Source organism: Primulina huaijiensis, chromosome 4 (assembly GCF_012295235.1).
Source record: "Primulina huaijiensis isolate GDHJ02 chromosome 4, ASM1229523v2, whole genome shotgun sequence".
Lineage (NCBI taxonomy): Eukaryota > Viridiplantae > Streptophyta > Magnoliopsida > Lamiales > Gesneriaceae > Primulina > Primulina huaijiensis.
The window spans coordinates 10,687,548-10,699,822 of NC_133309.1; the positions used below are offsets into that span (position 1 = coordinate 10,687,548).

Here is a 12,275-nt window from a genome sequence, read left to right on the forward strand (position 1 = left end):
ACAATGACACATGTTGGGATATTGAGCATAACTTTTTACTCAGACCTCCAAATGACATGAGGCCAATTGGAGATGCAATCCAAGACATAGGGCTACAACTTTCCCGTTTACCACTTTTCCAAATTATGAATGGGAAGAGGCGTTTCAGAAGCAATCTTTGTAGTGGATGTGTGCAGAGTGCGCGCCCGGGCAGGAATTAATGTGCGCCCTGGCGGGTCTTGTTCGGAAAAAATGGTGTTTTGGCCGAGAGTTCTTTGCCCGAGCGGAAAAAGACATCCGCCCGGGCGGGCCGTAAGTTGAAAAACGTGTTTTGGTGTTGGGAAGGCATAAAAATCGAATGGTAGCATAATTTTCCTTATTTTTCTTCTTTCTCTTCCAACGAAACCTCCTTCCTTCCATTTTCTACATTTCTTCTTCAATCTATGGGAGAATTGTTCAAGGAAATTATGAAATGAAGTTAGATTTGTGATCGTCTCTTCAAGATCTTCAAGATGGTGTAAGTATGTTATATTTTATTCAAGTTTGGAAATGGGTTGAAGTTTAGAATTGATATTTGAGTTGATATTTGAGATATTGAGATGTTGAAATTGTGTTGGTTTGAAGTTTAAAATGGAATTGAAGATAATGACAAAGTAAAGGAGTTAACTCTTTAGCACGCATGTCATGTGTTTGATAAAATGATTCAATAAATGTTTTTATGGCATATTGCGGTTAAGAAATTTACGGATCTTGATTCGAAGCAGTATTGAATTAATTATGAATTTTGAACAGAAACTACTCTGTTTTGATAGATGATCAAAGTTCTTGAGTTATAGTAGAATTCAAAGGTTCAAGACTTCTCACCTACACATTTCGATCTTCGTTTGGTAATATTTGAAAGGTATGTTACGGTCGGTAACATACGAGGTAAAAGTATCATTTTTATTTTAAATTGAAAATTCTATGGCTCGATGAATTATTTGTGATTTGATGATGATTGTGGCCTTGAGATGAGTTTATTATAATATCGAAATGATGATATTGATTTGCATCATTACATTGCATATTGAGCCACTTGTTGATTCAGATTTGATATGGCGGAGGTCGCCTTGATTTATTGATTTGTTGGACGTATGGGGCTATAGTTGAGTTGGCATAGTGTATGCGGAGGTCGCTGCTATGGCCTGAACACTCTCTATATGCGCACCATAGTCCTGGGATTGTAGAACACAGCACCCCACCTCGAGCGGATGAGTCGGTGGATGTTGCTGGGGGATTCTCTTTCCTTGGGTACCCGATGACCAGATGATTCACTTGATATTGAGATTTATTGATAGCCCACAGCTTCTGATCATGCATTGCATTATATTGCATCTTTATGAATTTAATATGAAATATTTGTCACTTTAATTCTCATATGTTATTGATTGTATCATACTGTGTTTATACTCACCGGCATGTCCGGTACCTCTTTGTGTCTCGGTGGTGAAAATGGAGGAGATGCGGAAAAAAACTGAAGGAAAAAGAATTATTTGCGAAGGACATCCGCTCGAGCGGAAATTTATGTCCGCCTGGGCGCGCTCGATATTTTTAGAAAGATTTGCTGCCGATCTTTTTCCAATTTTGGGAGAGGAGGATGATAGGGAGACGATTTGGGACGTTATTTAGACATAATTCAGAGCCACCACAAGCCTTGGAGTGGAGTTTTGCGCTTGAAGTGAAGATTTGAAGATTTCCGGGCACAGTTCTTCGCAGAACTCGTCTAGTCTAGTATTTCTAATCTAGTTTTTATCATTCAAACATTGTTTTGTTTATTTTTATTATGAATTCGAGTAGCTAACTTTATATATTTGTTGGGATTTAAGGGGATCCTACCCCAAACTTTGATTTAGTTAATTCATATGCCAATTCTTGGTTTATTCTTGATTATACTACTGTTTTATCGTGTTATTAAAGCGTAGCTAACTTTAATAACAATCTTATATTGCGAGTGAGTTCGAGAGAATAACAATTTACATAGATATATGAAATTGGATACGCGCCGATAGTCATAGTCCTAAGGGTCGAAAACTAGGGTATTTCATAGATCGACATGCGATTCACTCTTGATAAATAATTAAAGACATTTAATTACATCACTGAGTAGAATTAATTTGGCATAGCTCGAGAGAGTGTGTTCAATTGAATAGGAAATCCTGTCGGAAGCGTAAATCACTATCGAACAAATTAATTAATTAACGAGGGGTAGGTGAACTGAAATTCCCAACAAATCCATTTCTCATTGAATTTCAATCAATCATTCTAGATATTGTATCCGATTATTCAATTCTTGAATCTTTTTATTTGCATATTTTAATCATAGTAGTAATAAACAATCAATCAAATTTCGTTACCAAAGATTTAATAATTGAAAATAATAATTGTCAAATACAGTTTTCAGTGGAATGATACTTGTACTCACGTACATTATACTATTACTTGACATCGTGCACTTGCGATTATTTTTTGAACATACAAAACCATATTTTTATTAAAGATTCCACAGTGCAAGTTTTGCTCGATCAACTTTTTGACGTCGTTGCCGGGGACTGTTAATTCACAATTTTATTTTTAGTTATTTTTTTTAGCATTATTTTATTTTTCTTGATCTAACACTCTATATTCTATTACAGATATCTTTTCCAGTGCATGCCAAAGTCACTTGACGTGGAGCTTGAGCAGTTTGACCCTGAAATTGAAAGAACCTTTCGCAGGAGAAGACAACAGCAAAGACTGAAGGAACTGATGGAGAGGCACGAGCACGAGCATGAGGAGGAACACCATGAAGAGAGACATGTCGAGATGCCACGCCGCATACCAATGCTAGAGTATGCCCAGCCTTCTTTGGATGGTGCACGCCCTAGCATTGTGAGGCCTATTGTGCGGGCAAACCACTTCGAAATCAAGCCAGCGATAATTCAGATGATTCAGAATACAGTCCAGTTTGGAGGAACTACAGTAGATGACCCAAACATGCACATAACAGATTTTCTTGAAATTTGCGATACTTTTAAATTTAATGAAGTTTCTGATGATGCTGTTAGGTTGCGTTTATTTCCTTTCTCCTTATGTGATAAAGCTAAAGCATGGTTAAATTGTTTTCTTGTAGGTTCGATCACCACATGGGAGGATATGGCGAAAGCGTTTCTCATCAAATATTTTCCTCCATCTAAGACCATGAAGCTGCGGGCAGACATTACCATATTTGCTCAATTCGAGCAGGAATCTTTATTTGAGGCATGGGAGCGCTTCAAAGATCTATTAAGAAGATGTCCTCATCACGAACTTCCATTTGGGTTAGTTGTTCAAACCTTTTATTATGCCCTGCTTACTCCTAATCATACTATGATAGATGCTGCTGCTTGTGGGAACCTGTTGAGAAAAACTGCTGAGGAAGGATATGAGTTATTGGAGGAGATGGCTGCTAGCAGCTATCATCCTCAATCTGAAAAGAACAACCAGCGGAGAAGTGCAGGAGTTCACCAGGTAACTGACCTTTCTGCTATTATTGCACAACTTGATGTCTTGAACAGGAAGTTGGATGGTTTGAAAATGGGTGGCACAGCTATGAGTCTTCAAGAGATATTTTGTGAAAAATGCGGAGGAGTACACTATATTAAGGACTTTCAATACAGGGGTCCTTTTTATGTGCAAGAAGGGGTACCAGTGAATCAAGTGGGAGTCCAAAACCGTCCAAGGAATGATCCGTATTCGAACACATACAATCCTGGATGGAGGCAACATCCCAACTTCTCGTGGGGTGGCCAAAATAGTATGAATCGACCCCAGGGAGGACAACCGTATGGGAAACAACCGATGTACATATCTATCCCTCCTAGAGAAGAAAAGTCCAATTTGGAGCAGATGATGTCTAAGTTCATTTCAGCCACCGAGACTAGACTAAAGAATCAGGATGCATCGATAAAGGGGCTAGAGAATCAGATTGGACAGTTAGCTAAGATGATAGCAAGTAGAGAGCCTGGCACCTTGCCAAGTAACACCGAGAATAATCCTAAAGAGCAAGTGAATGCCATTGAGTTAAGGAGTGAGAAAACGTTAGAACCAAAAGAGGGAGCGGTTGACACGTCCACAGTTAAGTCTTCTAACTCTACACCCGCACCTACTGCACAATTTAAAATTGTCATCCCTCCACCTTTCCCTGCAACATTGAAAAAAGCGAAATTGGATGCGCAATTCAGTAAGTTCTTAGAATTATTCAGGAAATTGCACATTAATATTCCCTTTGCTGATGCTTTGATGCAAATGCCGAGTTATACTAAATTTCTGAAAAACATCTTAGCTAATAAGAGGAATTTGAAGGATCACATGACGAGAAACTTGACTGAGAACTGCTCTGCGATTGTGCAAAACAAAATCCCACCAAAACTCAAGGATCCAGGGAGTTTTTCTATTCCTTGCATGATTGGTGATGTGGTTTTTCATAAAGCTTTGTGTGATCTTGGTGCAAGTATTAATCTTATGCCTTTGTTTGTATGCAAGAAACTTGGACCGGGAGAGCCTAAGCGAACCAAGATGTCCTTGCAATTAGCAGACAGATCTGTCAATTATCCACGAGGGGTCATAGAGGATGTATTAGTGAAAGTGGGAAAGTTTATTTTTCTATAGATTTTGTGGTACTTGACATGGAAGAGGATAGGGAGAAGCCGTTGATTCTGTGGAGACCGTTCCTTGCAACTGAAAAGGCCGTGATTGATGTGCAAGAAGGGAAGTTGAGATTGAGAGTGGGATAGGAGGAAATCACTCTTAATGTTTTTAACGCTCTTAAGCACACACTGCATACTAATGATTGTTTTATAGTAAATTCTTTGGATTCACTTGTGTGTCAGTTTGTGCAGGATGCTATTAACGATACATTGGAAGCCACTCTCACTACTAAATTGAAGGAGGATGAACTCAAGGAAGACAAAGCTGAAAGAGCGGCATACTTTAGTGCCAACCATCCATGGAAGAAGTCAGTAAGGATGAAGTTTGAGGATTTGGAGGATCGAAGAGACTTGAACTCTCAGAAGTCAAGCATTGAGGAACCGCCGACACGTGAGCTCAATACATGCCTTCACATCAGAAGTACGTGTACTTAGAGCGTAAAAAGCTAGCACCCGATAAGCGCATTACACAACGAGGATGATCATTGAGAGGGGAGTCATTTCTGTCCCTTCTTTTAATTTCTTGCATTTCATTTAGATCATTTTAGTTACTTCTTTTTCTGTTGCATGTTTCGGTTATGTTGCATCCATGTTTGTTATGCACTCTCTCTCTCTCTTTTTATATCGTCTGTTGCATTGGGGACACTGCTCGACTTTAGTATTGGGGGGTGGATGGGTGTTGTTTCGTGGGTTCATTTTTGGTGTTTTGTTGGTTATATTTGTTGGCATTTAGTTTTAGTCATTTTGCACTGGTGTGTGTGTCAGCCGACAGTGTTCGAAGTAGTACGTGTTAGCCAAGGATGATTAAGAGGTGATGAGACATGCCTTGTTTGTTGTGTAATCGCACTCCTTAAGCACATAATGTGGCAAAGACATGAAGTTTTATTTAAAACGTTGAATTCTCTTTGCACAAATTTTAGAACTAGAAGCATGCATGATAAGATGGTGAGAATTTAAAACTAAAGTGGGGAACGAAGATGTTTGAAGGTGTAAATTGAACTTGACTATATTCTCTTGAATCGAGGTATCTATCAGCAGCGTTAAAAAAAGAGAACGATGGAGATGTAAGGTGTGGGGGAGTTGAATTAAGGAATGAAATCCTATTCCTAGCTAAAGTTAGAGATGTAAGGTGTTGTGGAGCCGAATAAAGGAATGAAATCCTATTCCTGGCTTAAAAAGTAAAATACATGGTTTTGCATCTGAAAATGAAGGGTTCTAATCTAGTCCTTTTATTTCTGTATTCCAATTCAGTCAAAAAAAAAGAAGAGAAATTTGCTGCTGGTGGTTGCTGAGTGAAGAGGAATAGAGGAGAATAAGATTTACGCTAACATACTGATTTAAATCTCTAACTATGGTTGATAATGGATCCCTATGTCATATATGATGCTAGGACTAATGACACACACATACACGTTCAAGTTTTATTTGAAACAATGTCTAGACCAAGGAAAGTGCAAAGAGTTGTGCTTTTGCATTGATCGACAAGGGAATATGTTGAGTTTCGCTGAGGCTAACTGATGACTATGAATTCACTGTCGAGCTACTTTGTGTCATGTTCCATTTTGTCTTGTCACCTATTTTCCTCGAGGGCGAGCAAAAGGTTAGTATTGGGGGGTTGTTATAGGTGCATTTTACGTGTTTTTCATATTACCTGATAGCTCATTTTGTTGTGCATATCGTCTATATTGCATGCAGTTTGTTGCATTTTAGCATATATTATGTTTTATTGTTACTCATGTGTCTCGGTGGTGAAAATGCACGAGATGCGGAAAAAAACTGAAGAAAAAATAATTATTTGCGAAGGACATTCGCCCGGGCGGAAACTTATGTCCGCCCGGGCGCGCTCGATATTTTTAGAAAGATTTGCTGCCGATCTTTTTCCAATTTTGGGAGAGGAGGCTGATAGAGGGACGATTTGGGACGTTATTCAGACATAATTCAGAGCCACCACAAACCTTGAAGAGGAGTTTTGCGCTTGAAGTGAAGATTCGAAGATTTCCGGGCACAGTTCTTCACAGATCTCGTCTTGTCTAGTATTTATAATCTAGTTTTTATTATTCAAACATTGTTTTGTTTATTTTTATTATGAATTCGAGTAGCTAACTTTATATATTTGTTGGGATTTAAGGGGATCCTACCCCAAACTTTGATTTAGTTATTTCATATTCCAATTGTTGGTTTATTCTTGATTATACTACTGTTTTATCGTGTTATTAAAGCGTAGCTAACTTTAATAATAATCTTATATTGCGAGTGAGTTCGAGAGAATAACAATTTACATAGATATATGAAAGTGGATACGCGCCGATATTCATAGTCCTAAGGGTCGAAAACTAGGGGATTTCATAGATCGACATGCGATTAACTCTTGATAAATAATTAAAGACATTTAATTACTTCAATGAGTAGAATTAGTTTAGCATAGCTCGAGAGAGTGTGTTCAATTGAATAGGAAATCCTGTCGGAAGCATAAATCACTATCGAAAGAATTAATTAATTAACGAGGGGTAGGTGAACTGAAATTCCCAACAAATCCATTTCTCATTGAATTTTAATCAATCATTCTAGATATTTTATCCGATTATTCAATTCTTGAATCTTTTTATTTGCATATTTATTTAAGCATAGTAGTAATAAACAATCAATCAAATTTCGTTAGTAAAGATTTATTAATTGAAAATAATAATTGTCAAATACAGTCTTCAGTGAAAAATGATACTCGAACTCACGTACATTATACTATTACTTGACATCGTGCACTTACGATTGATTTTTGAGCATACAAAACCATATTTTTATTAAGGATTCCACAGTGCAAGTTTTGCTCGATCAATTATCAAAAAACAAACTAATCAGCTTTCAGAGAACCAAACAAGAATAACCAGAACACATTGATAAATCATTATCTGATCATTTTGAGAACAAATTTGTGGTTAAAATTTCTATGTGAAATATCTGTAATTGGGAGCAAGAAGTCTTACTACTCAAAGTACTTAGATTAAAGTTTTACTAAGAATTTCAGTTAAGCATTGTAGAGTCCTATTGAATTGGGTAATTTCAAATTACTTGTAATTACCAAAGTCTTTTAGTGCAAACCTTCCTTGAGGAAGAAGGGGGTGACACATGAGTCTTTGAAATCTCCGAACATCCAAAAACAACCTTATAATTATTAACTTTTTAGTTTACCTACCTCACTTGTAATGTCTGAAATCCGCTCAAGTAAACCACATGCTTAAAAATATTAAATGTACTAAAATAATTTAAATAAATTATCTAAATAAAATATGTATATTATTTGGAATTAATTATCTATTTTTATTATAATTTTTTTTATTTTATAGCTATTGAGGATTTTCAGGCAAATATCCGATGTTTGGCCAACATAAAGAGACCGAAGACGATTGCGATAAAATATTTTTAAAAAATTATTTTTCTTATTGTTATGAGGCTCAAAAATATTTTATTTAGAGGATGAATTTTCTAAATTGTATAGATTTAGTAATTATTATCAAGCCGATAGTTATTTCCCTTTAAAAATTGAATTTCTGTAAAGTATGGGACTTTTCGGAAATTTGCACCATAAATTTTAAAATTTAGATATTTTAAAATCACATGTAGATTTTATTAAGCTCAATGGTTTGAACGTGTTGAGTCATTAGACTCACTATATCAAGCCCCGAGACCGAAACGTCGGTGACATCCGACATCGTTAATTAAGTAACAATAAGTCTCGTAGCAAATAACCAAATACCAGTCTGATGGATCGGTTTGGGCACCTGCGAAGGTGCTTTAAACACAATATTCTTAATGAGCTGCAATAGCTCGTGTTCTAAGAATGTAAACATCGATGAATTAAATCGAGCGAAAAATACTCGAAATAGTCATTCGTTAAGAAAACTGACTAATTTGAAAGTCTTTTAACTTGTGTGAACTGAATAGCTGAAATAAGGGGGATCAGTCGAGCTTGTATCAGTTCAGTTATGAAAAAAACTGAACTAATGTCAGCTGAACTGATCAAATCAGTTTTAAAACAATAGTTAAACAGTTAGAAACACAAGATATGTTTATGGATGTTCAGAGACTTCAACTGCTCCTACGTCACCCCTTTTACCACCTATCCACTAGAAGACTTTGATTTATACAATGCTTTGTACAAACCCACTCAGCTTAGGACTTACTCTACTGCCTAACTGAACTCCTAGCCTAGACTGAAGGCAACACCTTCCAGCCTATTAGAGTAGGTGCCCGTCGAGCCAAGTGTTGGCCGAGTGTTCACAATGAAACTCTATGTATAAGCAATCTTTATTTTAATAATATTTGAAATTATTATTTTGGCACATCTTTATCTGTATACCCATGCTAGTTGCATAGATAAAACCCTTGAATATACAAATAGTAGAAAGAATATGAGATGCTCATATGATGAGTATCCTGAAACTCATATTTGGAATACTGTATATTCTAAACAGTTCCTAGTCGATTCAGCCGCCGCTAAGAAGGATATAGGCCGCTCGAGTTCGAGACTAGTATCTGCGATGTGAGTACCATGTTTCATTGGTAGGGGACATTGTGATGTCCGAGCATGCAGATAGGTGCTCCTGGTAGAGTGCACTGAACAACCCTCCATAAAGGACTTTCCAAGTGGTTCTCACTTATCGAGTGGAAACGTCCTAGTTTATGGTTGTACACCATTAGTCCTTATGACCCGGGACAACATTGAGACTTTATGTGCTAGCATTACACTTTGACTTGTTTACCGACTCTCATGCTGTAGTGCCCAAATTTTGTACACGTATAACCCATGCATTTATTTAAATTGTTAATGCACTTGTTTAAATTGTTAATGCATTTATTTTAATGAGTTTTAGCCATGCATGATTTATTTAAATACATTATTTTAAATTATTCATGTTTATGTGATGCACGTTAAAATATTTTTCGAGTTTCATGTTTCAGGCGATTATTCGATGCGGGATCGAGGAAGAGACCGGTGACGATTTTGGCAATTTAAAATGTGTTATTTATTTTAAGTTGAAGATGTGGCATTTTTAAATAATTTATTCAGTTTAGTATTTTAAAAGTCTAGTTTATTGATTTTAGAATCTTAAAACTTTTAAAGTCCAGCACTGATGCATATCATTTTTTTTATTAAGGGATTTTTGTGAAGTTAGTCTTTGACTAAGATTTTTCTATTAGCATTTTATTTGCATTGTGATTAGCAACTTTTAATTAGCCTTATTAACTCCTAATTAAACAATATTCCCCCTTTATTATATTAATATACACGACACACACACATATATCCCACAATACACACACATACACATCTATTCATTCATACTTTTTTTGAGAAGAAACCTAGGGTTCATATCAATACAGCAGCCGCCCCTATTCTCTCAAATTCCAGCAAGGTTTTGTTGTGTTTTCTTCAAAGAAAATCGAGCCACCATCGTCCCGGATCAAGCCTCGCTTCCTTCCCGCTTCGGTATCGTCGTCACGGTATTTCTAATTATCAAAAGGCACGTATATTCCTTCGTTTCTGTATCGATCATGTCATATTATGCGTGCGTTGTTATTTATGCGTAAAACCATTTATAAGATGTGTAGAAGTTTGAGCAATCATGTTTAAATGGCTTTTGAAACCCTTTTTAGATCTAAAATTTACGTTGTTACTGTTCTGATTAAAACTGCGAATTTTCGATCAAGGTTTTGGGAAAACTTTTAACGCAAAAAATTTGAGTGAGTTATGGCGTTTTTCGTGGGACTGCTCAAACTGCGACTTTTACGTAAATTGTGTTCTTGAAGTTAATTGTTGCAGGCTTCGTTGGGGATCGACGGGTGATCGTTGCTGCGTAAAGGCACATTGGTAATGATGTTTGGAGTACTTTTGAGGTTCGTTTCAGGTCTTTAGGCCCTTCAATTCGTTAAAAGTCGTAGGAAGCGATGGGGTGTAAAGCTTTCATGTTTCGGGTTGTATGTGTCGTAGGTTGGACGTCGTTATTTTTTTGGTCGTTCGTACGAGTTTAGTTCAATGCTTTGGTGTCTTAAGATGGTCTCAAGGTAGACATTGTGTAAGTTTTCCTCGCAGGTTCAGAAAAATCGAGGCGACACGGACCCTGGCACGGGGTCCGTGCCTTTGTTTCCTTCGCGTAGCAATTTTTGCGAGCTGACACGGACCCCCATACGGACCAGGGCACGGGGTCCGTGCTTTTGTTTTCTTTTGATGTCAAACTGCGCAGGTACACGGACCCCAACCCGGACCTCAGCACGGGGTCCGTGCCTTCCCTTTTCTTCATGAGTCATTCCACCGCACCTACACGGACCCGGAGCCGGACCTGGGCACGGGGTCCGTGTACTTGAGTTTTGGGAAATATTATGGTATGCTTTGAGGTTTGATGTCTTGGTTTTGTGCAATGTGTAACAATGTCGAGTCACGGCAATTTTAGAACGTCCTAAGGAAATGTATGAACTCGTGGGTAAGCTTGATTGTTACGTTTGAGTTACACCCGTTAAGTTTATGAATTCATGTTAGTATGTTGCAGCAACGACCCCGATCGAAGTCCAACGAATCCCTCAACGCCAAGTAAGTATATATGACGTGCAAGAAAATATTTTAAGTTTTTGAGGTATGCTAAATGTCTTGTGACCAAATTATGTTTAGGATTGGAAAGCGTTAAATTATGAACGGGGACCAATCCGCCCGTTAAATTATGAACGGGTTTAGATCGTGATTGGAAAGCGTTAAATTATGAACGGGGACCAATCAGCCCGTTAAATTATGAACGGGGATCTCATGTATGTGGCAGTGGATACGTCCCTGTCAGCCCAGTACTGTGGTTTAGTCTGATCAGGCGAATTATGTTATGGGTCACTTGCTTTGTAACATATCTCTACGAAAAATGATGAAGTTATGTATGTTCAAGTATGCAAGAATGTTAAGAAAGTTTATGTTGACGGCACGTCTAATTAAGTACGTACGTATGTTCAAGTTCATTTTGCAATTTCAAGTTTCAAGTATGTATGTCCTATTTTAAAGTTGCATGTGGTTTTATTATGTATTACTTGCTATTCGAGTTTATACGTGTTGATTCTTTAGACTCACTAGACTTGATCGATGCAGGTGAGGATGTCTATGAGGAGACAGGAGGTGGCGACCAAGGAGCAGGCTTGGACTTAGCGGGAGGCTAAACCCGAGGACCGCCATGTTTTAAGTTTTATGAGAACATTTATTTCTTATGTCAAACTTTGAATTTCAAATCTTTTGTTGCAACAACTTGAGAGACGTACAGTTTTACTTCTTTTATCGAATTTTTTTTGTTCACTTTTTATTTAAGAAAATTTTTAATTCTATCGCAAATTTTAAGTAGAAAAAGTACGGTACGTGACAGTTGGTATCAGAGCGGTGTTCTTGTAAAGGGTTATGCCTAGGCGCAGATGCTTGCAGGTATGACGTAGTTTTTCGCGCAGTTTGCGGGGAACCAGACTGTAGTTAATGTAGAGGCGAGGCCCCGACCAAAGGCTGTGTACGAAAGGTTTAGGAGGATGGATCTTAAGGAGTTCTCGGGGAATACTGACCCGATGATAGCGGAAGGA

The 12,275-nt window shown here is 37.5% G+C and overlaps 1 protein-coding gene and 1 non-coding gene across 2 annotated transcripts; one reads left to right on the forward strand and one right to left on the reverse strand.

Moving 5' to 3' along the window:
* Positions 1–2,667: 2,667 nt before the first annotated feature.
* Positions 2,668–4,644, forward strand: LOC140974883 (uncharacterized). Its single transcript, XM_073438372.1, has one exon. It carries the CDS (start codon positions 2,668–2,670, stop codon positions 4,642–4,644), a length of 1,977 nt encoding a protein of 658 aa, XP_073294473.1.
* On the reverse strand, positions 3,200–3,305 carry LOC140975961 (small nucleolar RNA R71). The gene has a single exon (XR_012175097.1). It is a non-coding gene; the product is annotated as a small nucleolar RNA R71 (small nucleolar RNA).
* Positions 4,645–12,275: the final 7,631 nt, after the last annotated feature.

What these genes read in the sequence shown, in the direction of transcription:
- LOC140974883 (XM_073438372.1), top strand. Translation starts at nt 2,668, where the DNA reads ATGCCAAAGTCACTTGACGTGGAGCTTGAGCAGTTTGACCCTGAAATT.